The sequence below is a fragment of the Indicator indicator genome, chromosome 8 (genome assembly GCF_027791375.1).
Source record: "Indicator indicator isolate 239-I01 chromosome 8, UM_Iind_1.1, whole genome shotgun sequence".
Taxonomy (NCBI): Eukaryota; Metazoa; Chordata; class Aves; order Piciformes; family Indicatoridae; genus Indicator; species Indicator indicator.
The window spans coordinates 6,632,119-6,652,633 of NC_072017.1; the positions used below are offsets into that span (position 1 = coordinate 6,632,119).

Consider the following 20,515-nt stretch of genomic DNA (forward strand, 5'->3'; position numbering starts at 1 on the left):
AACCCTTTCAGATGAAGAATTTTTTCCTAATGTCCAATCTGAACTTGCCCTGCTGCAGCTTCATACCATTTCCTCATGTCCTGTTGTTAGCCTGGGAAGTTAAAATCATCAATAAGGACAAGGACAGTTGATCTAGAGATCTCTCTTAATTCTTTGTAGAGTAATTATGGCTGGGTGGTCAGTAGTAGACTCCCAACACTTGTTTTTTTCCTTTATCCTTACCCTGAGGCTCTCAACTGTGTTGAATCACAGGATCACAGAAACATTCATGTTGGAAAAGACTCTCAGGATCATTAAGTCTAACTGATAACCCTGCTCTACAGAGTTCACCCCTAAACCATATCCCCAAGCACCACGTCTAAACAACCTTTAAACACATCCAGCTATGCCCTTTCAGTCCTGTAGTATCACCTAACACTCTGGATTTCATTCAGACTTCTCCAGCTGCTATCCCTTCAAAGCATGAGAGAGAGCAAAGCAGTTGATGAAGTGTTGGTAAATTAGGAGAAACAAAAGTAGGGTAGCTCTTGGGTTTTAAGTAATGATGAGATCTGTAGCTCTTAACTGATGGCATCATGATTGAGGCTGTTAATCCAGAAAAAGTACTTTCAAACCCTCAAGAAAATATTGTAACTATTGAATGTGTATGTGAAGTTCCCATTTTTGATTGAGATTCCACGATTTTCTTGCAGCCCAAGCCAACTGGTGTACTAGGTACAGTAAACAAACCACTGTCTGCAACTGGAAGGAGACCGTACATTAGAACTACAGGATCAGAGACTGGAAGCAACATCAGTGTCAACTCTGAGCTGAGCTCTTCTGCAGGAAACAGATCGAGGTACAGGAGTCTGACATTTCATTCATCAGCTCTTCCTGTTCTTCCAGTGTGCTTGCATGTTTTTAGGACAAGATGATGTGTGCTGTGTGTCTATGTTTTTATCTTGTTCAGTTAAAAAAAAAAGTAATAGTTCTCTATAGGCAAAGTTTCCATCTTTGCTTTTTGTTTTGGGGTTTTGCGGGTAGACAAAAACTCAGTTTAGGGATGGCCTGCCTGTAATAACAAACAAAACAGCAGGAGAGGCACTGCACTGTCTGAAATTTTGGTGATTAATATTCAGAAAATACATTAATTGAAGAGACCAGCCATAATGAACACTAAAAAGATTTTGCAGCTAACACATTTGGATGTTTAAATGAGCATTAATCCTGGTTGGTAACAAGAAAAAAAAACACTCTTGGTGTGGATTAAATATTCTGGCATATTTAAAATTAAGAACATTTTTAAAGGGTCTTGCTGAAGAGGGCCAAGATCTCTGTGGAAAGATGCAAGATACGATTGCAAGATTCAATCTTTCTTCTAGTAAGGGTTATTTTTAAATTGTTCCAGAGTTTTTTTTAATTTGCCACAAATCTGGAGAAACAATTGAGACTTTGCAATTTTAAGATTTATTTGTTCTGGAATTGATGAACAGGGTTAAAGAAGGCAGAAAAAGTCAGCTCTGGGTGCTACATTTCATAAGACCAAAGGGCCTCACTTGCAGAATTTGTTCTGTAAGTGTGCATGATGTATGCTGTATTAATCTTGATTATTCTGTTACATGTTTTGTTTTCTCAAGCTGTTTTCTGTCTGTATAAATGAACCTGAAGTTAGAGCATGACTGGTCTTTTTTTTTTTTTTTTTTTTTTTTAACCCACTACATTTGCCAGTATCAGCTTTTTCTGTCTGGAAAAAGAAAGTGGCCTGGTTTAGAGAATTGATCTGAAGTTTGCAAAAATAATTAATATGGCATTGTGTCTGTGTTAAGGGGTTTGGCTCAGTGACCAGCCAATCTCTTTCAATTCTGGGAAAGAAAATGTAAGTGGTGAACTCAGGCAAACTCAGCTCTTTTAAAACTAATGTAGCCTGTCTGCATTCATTTTAATTTACTTTCTTTTTTTAAAATAACTGCAAACATTTTCCTTCTTTTGTGTTGTATATTTTGGGTTCATTTTGTCTTCAATTATGCTACCAGGGAACAAAGTTCAGATATATCAGAAACTGGGGTCAGTGAAAATGATGAAAATCCTGTGAGGATTATTTCAGTCACACCAGCAAAGACAGAACCTGTGAAAAACAAGGTATGTCTGGGGATTTTATGGACTGTAATGAGCCAGACATTGGGGGTTTAGTCAGTGCACATCACTGCAGGTGGTCTCTGAGGAACTGGTAGTGTCTGATTTCATTTCATGTAGTTACATCTACTTTCCTAGCCCAAGAGAAGACCTCTTGTTTTTAAAAATCCTATTTATTTTATCCAGGGTGATTAATAGAGCTCATATTCTCAAAAATACCATAGGCAGATTGGGAGACATTTCTTCCTTTTTCTTAAAATTCCAAGATTCCCACCTTTTTTCTGTGTTTTCCAGCAAGGCTGAGATTCAGAGTGAAGGGTTGGCACCTGGAGCTGTAACTGAAGATACTGGCAGGAAAATTACAAGTGGTCTTTGGGCATGAAATAAACATCTAACTTTTGAATTGTCGCAACTAAAACATTATAGAAACTTTGAGCATTTTTATTGCTTGCCCTCCTTCCATTAGAGAGAGATGCTCTTGCCTAAAGCAGAAGGAATTTTTTAACTTAGAAAACATGAAGTTTAACAAAGGTAAATGTGAAGCTCTGCAACTGGCATAGATTAAACTCAAGCAGCAATACAGCATACTGGGATCTCCCTGGATGGGTTGTAAGCTGGTTGAGAAGATCCTAGGGGACCATGGCAGCAGACAGCCAGAGGAGCATGGGTCAGCAGCATGCCTTGGTAACAGTGAGGGCAAGCTGTGTCCTAGGCTGCATCAGCAGATTAAGGGATGTGATTATTCCACCCTATTTGACATTCCTTAGGCCACACCTAGGTCCTCCTCAGTTCAACAGATGTTGAAAGACTGGAGAGAGTTTTGCATAGGGCTACTAAGATGATTAAAGGCTTGGAGAAGTTGTCTTCATATGAAGAAAGGTTGAGTTTGTTCAGCTTAAAGACAAAAAACCTTGAGGGGAATCTTAATAGCTTTCAATAGCTAAAAGATATTTATGGAGAGAAGATTGAGGTACTCTCTTCTCAAGGCTGTATGGTGACAGGACAAAGGGCTGCAGGCAGAAGTTGCTTCACAAGATAGTCCATCTGGATGCAAGCAAAAAGAAACCCAAGGAAATCTACTTTGTGAGGAAGCTTAAACACTGCAATAGGTTGTCCAGAAAAGTGGTGGAATGTCAGTGCTCACAACTTGTCTTTCAACAGAAAGCTTGACCAGATGATGTCCACAGGTCACTTCCAGCCTAGCTAATTCTGCGATTCTAAAATCAAAACAGGTTTCTGTGATAACGTAGGGATGCATGGGTGGTTCATGCTGCACACATTTAGAGAAGTTACTTACCTGCTCAATCTTCTTTTGATTAGATGAAATCAGGGTGTTCTGAAACAAGCAGGTGTTCTGGACTTGTGGCATCACAGAGAGAAGTTAGGTTTTTCTTCTTTTTTTTTTTTTTTTTTTTTTTTTTGTTAAATCACATCCCCATGATAGTCACAAAAGTGAGCTAATGAGGAAAAGCAAGATGCCAAATTACAACATATGGTTCATTTTTTTAACTCTTTTCCCCCAAAATAGATTCTTCTGAAAAACTGGAGAAATTGGGCAAAGCATTTATGAAATAGACCTTCAAAAATGCTTTCTAGACTGTTCAAACCTGGCTTTAGTAGTTTCATGGAGTGGTTATCTGTAAAGTTCTTATGAACAGGAGTTGGTAATGTCTGCTATGAAGCCGTTAGAACAGTCATAAAGATTACAGAGACTGCCTGACTTATCTAAACATTTAAGAACTAATGGTAGGATATTTAACAACAGAAGTCCTTGGTTCAGACAGAGCACTTTACTGAGTGGCCTTAATTGGTTTGTTGGAAATTGCCAAGTCATCCCAGACATACTTCGTCAGGATCCTTTTCTCTGCCTTTTCCTCCTAGTAGTTTCAAAAGCCAGTGTTGAAATGAAGGTCTAGCATCCAGTTGCTTCCTCTTTGTTTCTGTTTGAATGCTTTTTTATGTGGAGACCTACATTGCCACCACTCCTTCTGTTTCACAGATTAAATAATGATTAAATGAAACATTCAGTTTATTCACCTTGATTACTGTGTTCAGTATTGAAAAGGACATGCATGTAGGCCATGCCTGTTCAGACATGACAAAGGGTTAACAGAAAGTTTCATTTGTACTAGAGCTTACCCCCCCTAATTCCCTGCAAGCCTTGGGGTTTTTTTCACCTTCTGCTGGCATTTAGGACTCTGATGAAGGTTGGTCGCAAAATGTGCACATAGTGAAGTCCATAGCATAGCTCCTAGTGTTCTGTCAGTTGGCAAAGAGAGGTAGTAAGAGGAGCTGGTGCAGAAGAACCATCATGGGAGGAGCTGAGAACTTACTGTTACCTCACTTTCAAGCAACTAAAAGATACACTGGGTGCAAATGTTAACATTACACACAGTACAGGAAATGTTTTTGCAAGGTTAATGCCCAGTTCAAGAGCTTGTGGTGGGTATTTCTAAGAACAGTTAACTGTTTGCTAAACTCACATTTCAGTTGAAGGGAGTTGAGGTTTGAGTTTGAGTTTTCCTTTGGGAATCTCTCTTTTTTTTTTTTTTTTTTTCCCTCCCCCTCCCCCCCCTTTCATATTCATGATTTTTCTATTTTCTAGGAGATAAATTCTGATCAGGCCACACAAGGAAACAGCACTGAACGTGGGAAAAAAAGAACAGCAACAGCGTCTGGAACAGAGAATATTCATCAAAAACCAGAAGAAAAAAGTGTAGATGAAACAGGACCATCACTCGCAGCAAAAACCAGGAGAGGGCGTCCAGCCAAACCTGAACCTCAGGGTACCACTGCAAAAAATGAGGAAACAAACAAACCACCGGTCAGGGGAAGGAAAAGGGCAGCAGTCAGTCAAGAAAGTCCAGGGAGTTTAGAGGCAGGTAATGCCAAAGCACCAAAACAGCAAGACACAGCAAAAAAGCCAGCAGCAGCACAGAGACAAATCGATCTGCAAAGGTAACAATCAAAAATTAATAAGATAACCTGGGTGGGGAGGGCCCTTTCTGTCTCAGGAGAGACCCTGAATTTACATTTATAACAGCTCTAGCATAGTTAAAGGGCACAGCTAAACTACAATGATTTATTCACACCATGGTCAAACATTGTGCCATGTCCAGGGTAACTGGAATTGGAGAAATGAATTTGTTTAGTCAGAACAGGACAACCTGACCTGTTGTCACCAAATTGTACTTTTTTTTTTGCCTGTTGCATCCTGGTTCCCCTTGTGAAAGAACTAAAAGTTGAGGGTAATGATAGTACATGGGAATTCAGGTTCTCTGCTCTGCTTTATTGGTAACAAAAGCTTGCAAACTGACCTTCTTTAATGAACAGAACAAACTGGAATTCTCACTGTCGTTATTTTCCAATAGTTTGGGGCAGTGCTTGTTTAAATATTAGCAGTAATAAACTTGTCCTAGTAACAAGACAAGAAGAAATGGCCTCAGCTTGTGCCAGGGGAGGTTTAGGTTGGCTGTGAGAAGAAAATTCCTCACTGGAAAGGCTCTCAAACAATGGACAGGCTCCCCAGGGAGATGGTTGAATTCCCATCCCTGGAAGTGTTTCAGAGCTGCAGAGGTGCTGAGGGTCATGGTTTAGCACCAGACTTGGCAGAGTTAGAGAATGGTTGGACTTGATGACCTTTAAGGTCTTTCCCAACCCAAACTATTCTATGATTCTATTCTAGATATATTCAGTAAATCAGAAGCAGAATTCAGAACTGTGTAAACAACAAAACAGTTCTTGGATGAGAATTAATGGTTCTGCACTCCACTATTTAAATGTGTTCATTTTGACTTCCAGCATAATGCACAAATGCACAACCACACAGAGAAATTTGTTCAGCTAAGTCTGATACAATAATAACTTTTATGCAAAAGTGTTCAAAACTGTAGAGCAGTAAGATAAGGGGAGCAAAACAATGTGCTGGAAGAAATCACAAATTGAGAAAAAAGAATCAGTGGAATGGTTTCTCTTTGGAGATTTTGTAAGTTGAATATCTTGCAGAGAACCTTGCTCAGAAAAAATTACCTTTGCCTCTCTCAGCAGGGTTCAGACACTGGTAAATTGTTCAGTCTTTCGAGAGAGTTAATATTTGTGTGCTGCCTTGTGGTGCTTGTTTTATACATCATATTTCTTGAAGCCTTCATAACAAACTGCACTATCCATAGCCTTTAATAATCCACCTCTGTCAGATAGCTTTAAAATATGTAACACTTTAGTGTTGGAAAAAAATACCAAAACATTGTTAACATTTTTCAGCAGCCAGGTGCTTGGAAGTGATGGAGATTCACTGTTGGAGATAGACTCGAGTCCAGAATATTCCCAAAATGCAATGGATCTTTTTAAAGCCTGTGGGAGCAGCCAGGAAGATACTAAGGATGCAGAGATAGCAGAGGGAGGCTTCCTTAAGGTGTAGCAGGCATCTTATGTAGGACAATTCTGTGCTATTTATTGTAGCTTACACAGTAAGGAATCAAATAGATTTGTCTGTCTGGTAGGAAAACGTACATAAAAGAGCTGTGTCTGATAGGTTTGTTGGAGTTTTGTCAACATTGTACAAATTACTGTAAATATTTGGAAAACTTTTCTAGTGGTGCTTGTCCTTAAGTAAGGCAGGCACTGGGTAATTCAGTGCAGTTATTTAGAGCAAGGTACCATCCTTACAGGACCTATTTCTGGTTTATATTGAAAATTCTGTTCAAGTTGAAAACAGTTATGGAGTTACTAGTAGTAGTATTGCTATTATTACTAGTAACATTATAATAATATTTATTTTAAATTGTTTTATTACTACTATTGCTATTATTACTAGTAACAGTATTATAGTCTGTATTTTAAAATATTTTATTGCTCCTATTGCTCTTATTGCTCCTATTGCTCTTATTGCTCCTATTGCTCTTATTGCTCCTATTGCTCTTATTGCTCCTATTAGTATTACTATTGCTGCTATTATAATGATATTTATTCTTAATTATTTTTTTATTATTCAACTCGTGTATTTCCAACTTTATCAGGAAATTGTGCTGAACAGTAAGGAAACTCAGTTGTATTCCATTAATTGTGTAATTGTTGAGAAGGTGCAAGCTGGAGTGGGAAGAATCAGAGTCTAAATAGAGTCTAAAAGCTAAAATGTAACTGATATAGGTAGGATTTGAATGAGAATCAATTGTCATTTCCATGTCCTTGCAATTAACTTCTATTTCCTTTCTTTTTTTTTCCTTTTTTTTTTTTTTTCCCCTTCCAAAAAAAGGTAAAAAGAAAACTTGCTCGAAAAGGGAGGAAATGAAGGCCAAAATAAAGGCATGCTCCAAGCTTCTGCAAAAACTCTAGGATTCAGAAATTTCCTGTACAGGAACTGAAATTACTTCAAAACACACAGCTTTCAGCTCTTGAAACCAGAAGGAAAAGTTAACGCTTCCCTTTCACGTGAAATTAATCCTTCTCAATGGAAATGTAAAGCAGAAACTCTTGAGAAAGAGGCTAAAAGCATCTGTACTTATTTCCCCAGAGACTTTTTTTATGAAAAGTCAATAATTAAGCAAATTGCTTAACACTTGGTTCCAGTTCCTGCATTCTGGAGTTTAAAAGTGTATTTACACCATTAATTTTCATGCTGCATTTTATTTGTTTTGGGTTTGTTTTGGTTTTTTGGGGGTTTTTGTTTTGTTTCTGTTTTTTTTAAAAAAAAAAAAAAAAGTCAGAGGAGGTCCTTACACTGACACTGAAAATTCATGATCCTAGAGCCAGGTGAATTCCCATGTTTGACAGAAAAAGTAGAAGTCTACTGAATAAATTTTTAAACAAGACTAGAGGTTAAAAAAAAAAAAAGACCAAAAAAAGACAAAACCAACAAAATCACAAAAAAAAAAAAGAGAGAAAGGGTTTGGTTTTGTTTTGTTTTTTTGCTTTCCTTTTGGGAGACTGTTTTATGTATAATTCTTTCTGCCTGCCTACTTTTCTGCAAAAATAAGATGTACAGATTCCAGTTCCCTGCTATGAAAAGTCATGTGGTGGCAATTTTATAAATGTTGCTTTCTGATTTTTATCAGAGTGGGAAAGTAATCACTTAAAATTATTATGAATTTGCAAGTAGACATTTCATTTGGGTTTTGTTCGTTGTTTGTTTGGGTTTTTTGGGGGGTTTTGTTTTGTTCTTTTTTTCTTTTTTCTTTTTTTTTTAATTTTCCCTCCATTTTAGTTTAATATAATTTGCAATAAATGTACATATTGATGTTTGTTTTATATATAAAAAAAAACCAACCACAACCAAAACACAAAACCCCCATATATCACTTTTAAGTGTTTTTTACTCCTTAACGGTTCTGTTGGAATAGTCTAAATTTTAAAGGAGTAAAAGACAGTCCAGCATTTTGATTTTATAATGTTTGTCACCAGATTTTTAATTATTGATGTAAAGAGGAAAAACAAAAAAAAGAAGAAAAAAAAACACACAAAAAAATATTTTATTCAGTTTTTAACAATAGGTGGACTTTGGCAGCTTTGTAAGGAAAGTTGGAAATGTTTAGGATTGCTCTCAATTTTAAGCATCGTGCTGATTGGAAGTAAGTCTGTTTTGCATTTTTGTCTTCCTGTCCAGGCTCATAATTTTAAATTTTAATTTTAATTTTTTTTTCTAAATTGTTTCTTTTAGAATGATTGTTGCATCAATATTCTGTTTCCTGGCATTGTTCAGCATAGATAAGTGTACACTTTTATGTACACGTGATCATATTTAAGTTTGTTGCATAAAATAAACGCTTCTAGGTGTCACCTCAGCAGTCCTTTTTTTTTTTTCCCCCTTCTTTTTCTTTTTTCTTTTTTTTTTTTTTTTCTTTTGGTTTCATTTGAATTTTTAGTTCACAGAAAACTACTTGCTCTTATCTGTGCTGCCCTGGTCATGGATGTTGTATTGAGCAGAGAAGCTGGAATGCAGAGAAGTGGTTTGAAAGGTAGGGTTGGATGTTAGGAACAAAGATGTTTTTTTTTTTCACCATGAGGGTAGTGGAACACTGGAACAGGTTGCTCAGGGAGTTGAAGCCCCATCCCTGGAGATGTTCAAGGTGAGGCTCAACAGGGCTCTGGGCAACCTGATCTAGTTGAGGAGGTCCCTGCTTACTGCAGAAGGGGGTGGACTGGATGACCTTTGGGGGTCCCTTCCAACCCAGAGCATTCTGTGGGTTTGAGATGAAGTTACAGTGCTTTATCTTGTAAGGTTGCCTGGGAAGAAGGAAGGGGGTTGGTGCGCAGAGGGACAGTGAACAGGTCACTTTGTTTTCCCCCTGCCTCGGTTCCCCATTTCTCTTTTGCAAATTGTCTTAAAAGCCCTTGATTTCATTGTAGGAGAGCTGGATGCTGTGGGCATTAGTCAAGGATTATTTGTTGTGTGCTGTTAAGCAATGACTTAAACCTCTCTTAGCCGGTGTTTAACTGGTGCCACACTTATTTTTCCTCTGTAGGAGAGAAAATCAGGCGCTCCTCACAAAGCAGCACATGCAGCTGTTGTGCTAAAGCAATCCTCCATGCTTTGACTTGAAGGGTTTGAAGTGCATTTGCCAGAGGGAGACTGGGAGAGTTGTATAAGCATGTAATTACACAGCCATCAGGGGGCTGGTTTCTCAGACTGAGATAATTTCCCAAGATGGGTTTACTGATCATGAGGCAGTTTCATTTTAGTGCTCTGGTCAAATAGTTTCTTCATGCAAAAGCTGTCTTTTGGTTTCAAGTGATTTGAAAGTATTCTTGTTAGAAGCTTTTAGATCCTACCTGTAAAAGAAACCCTCTGGTCCTCAGCCTGAGCCTCTGACAATGGTTTGAAATCTGGACTGGAAAAATCTTGCAAATACTCAAACTGTTCCCAAAAGCTTTGATTTTTCTTTTTTTTTTTTTTTTTCTTTTATTTTTTCTGGTGTATAGTGGATAATTGTTGAGGGTTGGTTTGTTAGTTTGTTTTTACCTTTTTGGTCAGTTTTTAATCAGTTCAAAGGTCAAGTTACTCTAGGAATCATCACAGAATTCATTAGGTTAGAAGGAGTTTCTGGAGGTTCAGTGCCATGCTCAGGTTTCACTTGTCTTTCTACTAACAGTTACTGAGGTTTTTTTATAGAGAATATTTGAGTTCCTTCTGTGTGCTGGTTTATTTGCACAGTCCAAGACAATCAGTACATTCATGTAGCAAATTGTGCTGGGCATCACTGGCAGAGCAGAAATGACAGCCATACAAACTATAGCAAAGTTCTACTGCTGGCCCACTGGTTTCTTTCCAGAATTTGCCCCAGACAAGGCTACACAGGACTTCTCTGCTTGCTTCCTGCTGCTTGCTTGTCAAAGTCCAGAGAGCACTTGTGGCATGGCTCAGAGTTGCTTCAGTGATAGACATCTTTCTAATGACAGTGTCCCCAAAGGCCAGGGAACGTAGCAAGGAGTAGGAACCATCAGCCTTTATCACAGAGGCAGGGAAGTAGAGGCTCAGGCTTTATACATCTATAATTTGCACATTGATAGTACTTCTTCTGATGCTTTAAAACTAAAATCTGTTCGAGAGTAATTAGTATGAAACTGTAGAATTGAAGGCAAATTGTTGCAAAGACAGAGGGGTGGGGGTTTTGCACTTGGGGCCATATATCAGGTTTTGACTATTTTACATAAAAATGGTGATTCTTTCCTTGTGAAAAGAAAACTGATGCTCAGAGGTTTTTTACTTGTGTGATAAAGAATCAAAGGAAGCCAAGTAAACTGCATCCTTTATGGCTTTTAGCCAGTGTAGGGTTTAAAGGTGCTGAGGCTTCACCTTTGGTTATATAGCTGGAGCTAAGTTCTCATCATCTTTTAAGTTCCCATCTTCATACAAGTGTGGCTTTGTTTCTTAGCAGACAGACATTTATTTCTGTGTCTTTGTGTCCTCTGATGTCTGGACTTGCATGGCTTTCAGAGCAGTGAGGCAGAAAAGGCTTTCTAGCATCCTAAATTAAACCTCAGCCACTCAGCAGAATTAAATCTGAAGAGTTGTTTTAGACAAGAATATTTTCTAGAGCAATCTTAAACAGGAAGAGTAATAGGGCATTATAGATCTGGACACGCTGACAAGCATTTAAGTTTTAGCTCTGGTAGATAACAAATCCTTATCTAAAATGCACTTCAGCCACTAGATACTTAGCACATGTTGTTGGACCATGTTCAACATCAGACTGGCTCTCCAGTGGGGCTGTCACAGCTGAACCATCTCCTGTAAAGATCTGGGATCACCAAACATATGCAGTGCACAGGAAATGTGCTGCTTCAAGTGTGGCTCCTGGCTCACTTGCTGGTGTGCTCTGTTGCTGTATTGATCAGCAGGAATAGGTTGGATTTGTGCATGGAAATAAGTCCCAAATCAGTGCCCAAAGAAACAGCCCAAACTCAGGCAGCTGGACTATGAAGTCCTCTTGCCAGCCTGGCTGATAGCCAAGTATTAGTCACAGCCAGGCCGGTCTCAGCCCATGGAGCTGTATCTCGGTGCAGGAACAGGTGTGCCCAGGGACTAGCAAGGTGTTAAACAGCAGTTAACAAAGCCCTTCTCTACAGCAGCAGTTGATACCTCCCTTGGAGCCTTCCTCTCCTTACATTCCTGACTAGAAGGGAACCATCCTGCCAGTGAGTACCCCCAGACTCAAATAGTAAGATAAAATACTGCTGAGCTTCTGAGGCCAACAGCGGCTTCCATTCCTTGGATCCATTTCGCTTGGTTGGTAGAAGGCAGCAAACAAGACCAGACTTCTTCAGGAGCAGAACTTGGAAGTCCTGGTGCAGGAGCATAGGCAGTAGCTGACAGCCTCTCTCTCTTGTGTGGTCAGGAGAATGAAGCCAAAATGCCTTACTCCTATGGTTTACCACATGGGAGACCAAAGGAGGTGAGCAACCCAGTTTTCCTTCAGTCCCACACCCTGCTCTGTTCTTAACTGGAGGTCTGGACTGGCCAGTCCCATGGCTCCTATCAGAGATTCCTTAGCAGCATGTCACTGTGGTGGCCCACAGGATGATGACTTTCACAAATCTGACTCAGTAGAATCACTTCAGAGTAGGAATGTCTCTTACTCCAGGCAAGTTCCCAGCCTTAATTCCTGCAGTCTGAATAGAAATGAGCCACTCTGGGGCATTTGCAGCTGCTCATGAAGAGCTGAGTGGGACCACAGCAGAAGGTCAGCTCAGGCTTGTTCAGCTCAGATCCCCACATGCGCTCTGGCCACAGAAGCCCAAGGAGCAGCTGTGCTTACTCCAGGAGCTGGCAGAAGCAACACTGCACTTGAAGTCAGCTGGCATCATGCCTGCCTGAAGATGATGTGAGTGTTCCTCAAAGCCTTGGTGTAACTCAGCTGTTTGACACAAGCTACACCTGGAGTTTGGCTGGAATTGCTGCCTACAACATCCTACCATTGCCCTGGAAGGAGTCCTCCTGTCAAGCTAAGGGAAAGATCTTTGTGACCCTCCCCCAGGAGCGCATCTCCTTCTGCCTAGCCAAAGCTCTGACTGCCTGCTGTCAGCGAAGTGGCTGCCTGTGCATCAGCCATGTGGTGTGAGCCCACAGGAGGGAGTCAGGACTCATGGTGACCTCTTTAGCATTTGCAGGAAGTGATTCTATGAATTCAAGAAGCCCTGTTGGATTCATCACTAGGTCCACTGTCAGCAGAGCTGAGCCAGCCATGGGTAAGGTGCTGAAGCCATGCTGGCAGCAGCATAGTCTTGGTAGCCTGTCTCAGCTGAGGCAAGGAGCATGACCACAGAACCTTGCCACCCTTCCCACCACAAGGTTGTCATTTCAACAGCCACCAGAGCTCAGATGTGCACTCAAAGCACCTCAAGGAGGGTTTGCTCCAGAACAAGACATACTCGTCTTTTCCTCAGTTTCAGGTGTTAAATTCTCCTCTCATTGCCCTGGAAGTGGAGATTGGTGACCAGCAGGAGCAGGGAAGCGATTGTCCTCTTGTACTCAGCACTGGTGAGGCCACACCTTGAGTACTGGGGTCAGTTTTGGTCCCCTCACTACAAGAAGGACATTGAGCTGGAGCAGGTCCAGAGAAGGGCAGCAAAGCTGGGGAAGGGGCTGGAGAACAGGGCTGGTGAGAAGCAGCTAAGGGGACTGGGGTGGTTTAGTCTGGAGAAAAGAAGGCTGAGGGGAGAGCTGCTCGCTCTCTGAGTGCCTGAAAGGAGGTTGGAGTGAGATGGGTGGATTTGTATTGGAGCCCATGTTGGAGTTCCAAAATTTCTTGTTTCAACTTTGCATTTTTATTCATGGGTCTCTCCTGCCTAGGAACAAGTGATAGGACCAGAGAAAATGGGTTCTCAAACACTGTAACAGGCTCCCCAGGGATGTGGTGCTGAGGGACATGGTTTAGCACCAGACTTGGTAGAGTTAGATAATGGATGAGCTTGATGATCTTAAAGGTCTGTTCCAACCAAAACTACTCTATGATTCTATGTTTGACTTGATCAGATTTCCCATCCCTTTCCCAGCTGCAGTAGTTTGCTTCCCAGCTGTTCAAGGCTCTCTTTGCTGTATCCGTCCACCCCGGCGTATTACCTTTTACATTACCTTCTTGCTGTCCTCTCCCTGAGCTTAGCTTCTAGCATAAAAGTATCTGGGGAGAAAGAGGACTTGGAGCTGTGATTCATTTCTGGTGCTTCCAGGGGGATGCCTTCACAGCTGAGCAGGCTCTGCTTCTCCCACCAAGCACAGGACTTGTTTCCATTGAGAATTGCTGGAGCTTGGCCTTCTAGATAAAAAGTGTGTCAGGAGCTTCACCTTGCAGTAAGAGCTTTTCCTTCTCACTTTTCCTTCTTCCCCACGGTTGGTTGGTTGGTTGTTTTTTTTGCCATGGCTGTGATTCCAGCAAGTTCAATGTGTCAGTTGTGACTAGCCTGGAACGTTCCAGAGCTCTGGCACAGCAGCTGTTACCAAAATCCTTCTACACAGATAATGGAAGGAGCTTTGACCTCCTGACCAACAACAAAAAAAATCATCTCTTTGCTTTGGTATAGCTCAGGCTGGCAGCAGTTTCCTTCGTGTTCAAGTGGTTGGACACATGGCAGAAGCTTTGGAGTAGCAGACCTGAGGTGTCAGGGTGCTGCTGTGGATGTAGAGCACATCTCAGCCTTTGTGCAGTTGCCTTTCAGCAGGTGCTTGCCCTCCATCTGAGCTGCCAGGGGCTTGCCTGTGGCCCACTTAGTTACCTTGCACAGAGGACTGGCCCAGAGCAACCTTCAGATGTGATTTGGGGCAGAGAAGCACCACGCATACCTGTGTGCTTGTAGGACCTCAACAAGTCTTACTCCCTAAGCCACAGATCCTCTTAGCACAAGCTCAGCAGCCTGGCCCCCTGAATCGCCAGGCACCTGCAGAGACTCCACTCCTGAACCTCCACCTGCTGCTGAGGCCACAGGCCTGTCCCACCCCACAGCAGAAATGAGGTGACCCTTCCAGGGGAGCAGAGGGCTGGTGCCCCTGTCTGTGTCCTCCCAAACTCGCCGTCCTCCCAGGCTGTCTGCAGGCTGCCTCTCCCTGAGGCTTTTCCTGAGCCTGTGCAGAAGAGGACAGGCAGCACCAATGCTGTGGGGCCACTTTTTCCCCACCACCTTGCTCCATCACCTGTGCTTCCTCCAACAATAGTGTCTGAGCACCACCACCCTTTCTTTCCCACATAACCATCAGGTATTGGATACTGTTTGGGCATTTTGAGGGCACCTATGTCCCCCCAGCCCTGGCACCTCCACCCCCAGAGCTAAGCTCTCAGGAGTAGGAGCCCTCCTCTTGACTTTGGTAAGTCAGACTTGCCCCCTTGTTCAGATCTCAAGAGCTCAAGTGGTGAGTGGCCATGAGACAGCTTACAGCTTGAATTTTTGATGTGGTTCAGACCATTGAAGGACTTGTATGTGGAAGATGCTGCGAAGAGGTATGTGCAAGCCCAGCGAAAGAGAGAGCTTCCCCCCCCTTTGCTCCATCCCAGCAGGTCATTGTCCTCTGGGAAGTTCACACAGGATTCATTCCTCAGTTCCCTCTCTAACAGTAAAAGCCATAAACATGAGGGGGTTTCCTTCCCTCTGACCTGCCAGCTTTGGGTCCTTTGAGCAACGTGGCTGCAGATGAACCACCTCATGGCCAACACAGCTTCTCAGTGAGGTGAAGACGTGCAGGAATGCCCTGGATCCGCATTCTGGTGTTTGTTCTTCAGCCTTGCATTCTTCAGCCTTGCTGTGATGATACCTTCCAGTGCTTTGTTAAAAAAGCCACCCCCACTTCTCTGCCAGGCTACCCCTGACTGCAACAGGACCTGGGACCAGCTCGTCCTAGATCTGCGTTTTGAATCTGAATCCACCTTGGAGTGTAACTTGCACCTTTTGTGCTGTGCCCCATGAGCTGTTTCTGCTGCAAGGGAGCCACCCTGGTACCTACCTGACTGCACCCAGGCAGGGGTGAGATATTTAAAATGGGGACAACTGGCTTTGCCCTGAAACAGGCACTGGCTGCTCCCACAATCCAGTAACGTGGCTCAGCTGCAGGAACAACCAGAACCTCTCCAACAGGATCAGCAGGAGCCCTGACTGCTCACCACCTGTCATGGACTCAAATGGCCAGCTGTGAGAAGAGCAGCTTGGGGATAGAAGCATGGAAGAGAGCAGGGCAGGGAAAAGCACAGGGAGCCACAAGCCCATGCCCTGCAGCACCATTGCAAGCAAAGGCAGCTGTACACCATGGACTTGGGATTGCTAAAGGGCTCGGTGGCTCCAATACCACTAGCACAAAACAGCTTCTCTCCCTCTTTTCCCCCAAGCAGCAGCCACCTCATTTGTTCCTCTCCCAGCCCATCACCGTTTGTTTTACTCCAGACTGTCACCAACCCAACTCTGGACTTCACATAGTTCAGCACAAAGCAGCCACCAAGGGAAGCAGGTAATTTATTTGACATTATACCAGAGAGGAGTGCTCCAGACCCAGACTTGACCTTAAAAACAATTTATCATCCTGGCTTTGCTGTCTGGTCAGTACCGGAGTTACCTGCCCAAGAGCTGAGCCTAGCAGCAGTGCAGCTGCTGAACAGAAAATTAACTACAGGAGGAGTTGAGCTTATGAGCACCCAGAGTCTGTTTCAGCTGAGAAGCTGCTTCCAATTTTAGGGTGCTGGAAGAAACTACAAAGCTGTTGGACAGTTTTGCAAGTCTTTCAGTAGAGAGCAGCTCCTACTTCCTTGTCACAGCAGGGTCTGACTACAAGAACAAGAGAATATGGATTTGGGGGTGTAATATTTCTCAAGTCATGAGCAGGCAAAGTGAAGAAGCCTCCACCTGCAGCAGAAGGGCTGGAGTGCTCCTTCTCCCTCTCCCCTCTCCATGACCAAGGTACCACAGTACAGCACAGCTCCTGTTGATAGCAAAGTCAAACACCACCATGCTCCCTCTTATCAGAGAATCATAAAAGGTTAGAGGTTGGAGGGGACCTCTGGAGACCAAGCAGGCTGCACAGGAACACATCCAGATGGGGCTTGAAAGGCACCAGAGAAGGAGACCCCTCAAGTTCTCCGGGCAGCTGTGGCAACCTTACACCACAGTTTTAACACTAGGACTGTGCAGCATCATGGCAGCTGGGAGAGCCTGTTTGGAAACCTGCAAAACCTGCCCAGGGACCAACACAGACCTGCAGATGGGATCTAGAGCTGAACCAAGATCACAACTTCACAGCAAACTCACTGCCCACAGCTTCAGCTGGCCAGAGTGCTCCAAACTGCTCCATTGAAGAGAAATCAACAAATGCCAGAGAAATGAACAGCAAGTCCTGGTGACAAACAGCTCCAAAGCTGTTGTTTCTACGAGGTGGCTCTACAGCTGAGAAGCAGAGCAGCATTAGCACCCAACAGGCTGCCACCCTCCAGGTAAGAGCTGTTGTTTAAAAAGCATAGGAAATGAGCTGAACCAGAGCCATGCTGCTGCAGAATCCAAAGCAAAACAGCTTCCTCTGGGAATTAGCAACTTTTGTTTCTTCAGTCACAGCCCTTGAAAGGAGCCTCTGTGCATACAGACTGGGAGTTCTCAGGTTACCAGAGGTGGCATGGTCAAGCTGGACTCACCCACACTTCCATTATACAGCTCCAAATTCCACCCTTTCCCTCTTCACAGACTCCTGATGCGCACCACGAGCACTCCCAGCCCTTTGCCTCTCTCATCACTGACCCCCTCTAAGCTCAGCACAACTTCCCAAGCTCCAGAAAGAAGATGAAAAGCTGTTTTTCAGGGAAACATGCATTTATTCGGTAAGCATTCCCAGTGAAAATCAACATCTTTTCAAAGGTGTTTATTTAAAAAAATCATTTGTGTACAAAAGTGTTCTTGGAGGTTTTATTGTCAAGACAAAAAAAAGGAAGCAAAAAAAAAAAACCGAGGAAAAGATCAAATCAAACCAAAAACCATCCCCACCCCCTTGGTGCTGCACTTCCAGCCCACCCATGCCTTCTGCACACAGTTTGATGCCCAGGAACCAACCTCCTGCAGTATTTTTTTAATAGGTAAATATATTTAATAAGAAAAGTCAGGCTTTACGATGGAAAAGGTAAGTGAAAAGCAGGGTTCTCCACCAGCTGGCACCAGCATGATGGCAGCAGCCTCCTTCAGACACCACAACAGAGCACCAGCAGCTGCTGCAACAGGTTGAACTGGAGCAGTACAGCGTTTTCACAATACATTTCCTCATGGCTTGAGTCATGGATCTCAACATCAGTGACAAATGGCTCAGCACTAGAAGCCACCAGCTTAGCTATTTTGATGCCTACAATACAGGTAACAGCAGAGAAGGAACATCACAGCATCATACAGTGCAAATGGCTTGCAAGGGTTTGCTTGTCCAGCAAGAACAAATCTGGAGAGGCTGCCTACAGACTGCTGCAGCTGGAGCAGCTGAGCAAGGAGCAAAAGGCCTTAGCCATGGTTGGTGTGGTGAGTCTGATGGATCAGCTGATGGCACCAAACACAGATGGGAAGAGCAAGCTCCATGAGTTACTGATGGGCTGGGAGTAGAGCTGCACACGAGAATCAAGCAGCAACTGCCGGTTTGCCTGGCCGTAGGAGAAAACTCTGCCTGCTGAAGGAGGACAGAGCCACAGTAGCATCACAGAACCATTTTAGGCTGGAAAGATCTTTTGAGTCCAACCATTCTCTAACTCTGCCAAGCCTGGAACTAAACCATGCCCCTCAGCACCACATCTCTGTGGCTTTTCAACACCTCCGAGGATGGAAATGTTGAAAAAGACCAGCTGTATGGTCTTCCCAGGAAACTCTTCAGGCAGCCAAGGAGCATCTCCCACACTGGACGGGACAGTACGATGAGAAGTGCTTCTGAGCCTACTGCTGTGCTCCTCGAGATGCCCCTCACCAACTCTAACAACAAAACAGCAGGAGAGGACACCACATCTGCTCCCTGTGTGCTCATCAGCTGACCTTCTGTCAAACTACCTTTCACTGCTAAATTATTTAGCCTGTCCCCCTGGGGGCAAGCCTGCAAGTCTAAGGTAGGCATTCAGGAGGGGACAGGCATGCAGTTAGGTTTCCCCCTGCGCTGGGAACGGAACATTTCACCTTCACAGTGTATGACCAAAGGTAGTAAACAAGAACTCCTGCTTGAAACTGTGTTTTGATTGCCCCCAGCCCCACCCCCCTCCAGTAAGTCACCCACATGCTCTGAAGAGTTGCTCTGATTCACAGCTCCTCAGCTTCCATTTGCATAGAGAGTTTCTGTTACCCACACCATGTCATGCAGGTTTGGCCTTACAGGGTAAGCTTCCTTCTGGCTATTTAGTTCCTCCTTTCAGACAACCAGAAAAAAAAGTATTCCTTATGTCAGTGTTACAATACTAATTTACTTGGAAAATAGTTAAATACAATGATAATTAACATAAAAACCCAAGTCATTCCTACAGTGTTAGTTTTGAATTGCTCAGATCAGTACTGCTGAACCAGTTATAGTCAAGGCCCCATGGACTCTGTACAAAAGAAACTTCATGAAGAGTCTGGAAAGAGCAGAGTGACCAAAACCAAGTGCCCCATCTTTCCACAAGGATAGGTCCCTAAGCTTTGTCTCCCAAATATTCCAGGTTGTCACACAGCTTGCTAATGGGAGGAAGCTGCGAGTTTGGAGAGTCAGGGCTGTGATGCAGTCAGGACTTTTGGCACTTGTAGGGAAAAGGGAGGCTTTTGGCAACAGCAAAGGGCATTTCTCTACCTTTGAACAAAGCTGCTTTGCTCTCTGAGGAGCTAAAGGAGAGAGCAGGGGTTTTGTTCCCCACCACAAAGCAAACAAGGGAGGCACAGCTTTGCTGGGTGCATGCTGAACATTCAAGCAGGGAGATGTGATTGCTGCTCTGGCAATCAGTACCCATCATCCCCAACAGCTCACTCTGAAAAATGGGGCCGTTTAGACTTCAAAAATCACCCTTTCAAGCTGTCTTAAGTGACAGAGGAAGAGAATGAATGCAGGACTGACTTGTACATAAAAAGCAACTGCACCCATGTTTGATGTTCTTGTCAGGCAGCTGGAGCAGGCTGCGAGGCAACTCCAGGTGGGAGAGTGCACAGGGCCCTGAATATGGGGGCAGTCAGTCACACAGAAGCAGAACCTCATTTGGTACCTACAAACTCACACTGATAATACCAACAGCAAAGTCCCCAGGGCTCAGCCCCAGCTGCCATTAAACTACCCTCATACCCAGTAATTTGACTCTGATCATTAACCAAGAATACAAAAACATTCCTTATAAAGGACTCACATGTCAAAATTCAGAGGGACTTCAGACCACAGGTGGTTACTTCATGCTGGGTCATGTTTCCTTCTCAGCTCACTTCTTGAGAAGCTTCCCTCCTGCCAGCACCTGAGCTGGCATCAAGCTATCTCTGCTACCAAGCACAGGGATAGAGGGCAAACCCCAGTATTCAACATCTATACACAAGGGGAAAGGGGAAGACGAGTGTTTTGCAGTAGAGAAGAAAATGAGGTAACTCCATGAGAAGTAGAACCTAACAGGGCATTGTTTCAGAGGTGACCAGGCTCACCCAAGAACCATTTCCTCTTTTCTCCCCCTCCCCTGTTCCCTCGCTTCCTTTGTCCCTATACACACTGTTGGACAAACCTGCTGTTCTTGGAGAAGCTTTACGTCCCCAAAAATGATTTCTAAGTTCTTTCTTTGATAAATAGCAGCGAAGAACAAGGGAAAGTAGTCAGCAAGTTCTAATTACCACCAGGGTAAAGAAATAAACAACAAACCAGGTGTGATGTAATCAAGAAGGCCTTAGCCTGTATAACAAAAGACAGCGACTTGAGATTAACACCAAGTGGCATTTTGCCACAGTTTCCTACTGTCCCTGGTTGTCACCTGGCAAACCAGCTGAACAG

The 20,515-nt window shown here is 43.3% G+C and overlaps 1 protein-coding gene across 1 annotated transcript in view; it reads left to right on the top strand.

The window, feature by feature from the left end:
• The window catches only part of PDS5A (PDS5 cohesin associated factor A), an 80,999-nt gene extending 75,925 nt beyond the window's left edge, over positions 1–5,074 (top strand). The window contains exons 30-32 of the mRNA XM_054382805.1: positions 693–838; positions 2,013–2,118; positions 4,718–5,074. Of these exons, the coding sequence (XP_054238780.1) occupies positions 693–838; positions 2,013–2,118; positions 4,718–5,074 (609 nt within the window). The remainder of the gene's footprint in view (positions 1–692; positions 839–2,012; positions 2,119–4,717) is intronic.
• Positions 5,075–20,515: the final 15,441 nt, after the last annotated feature.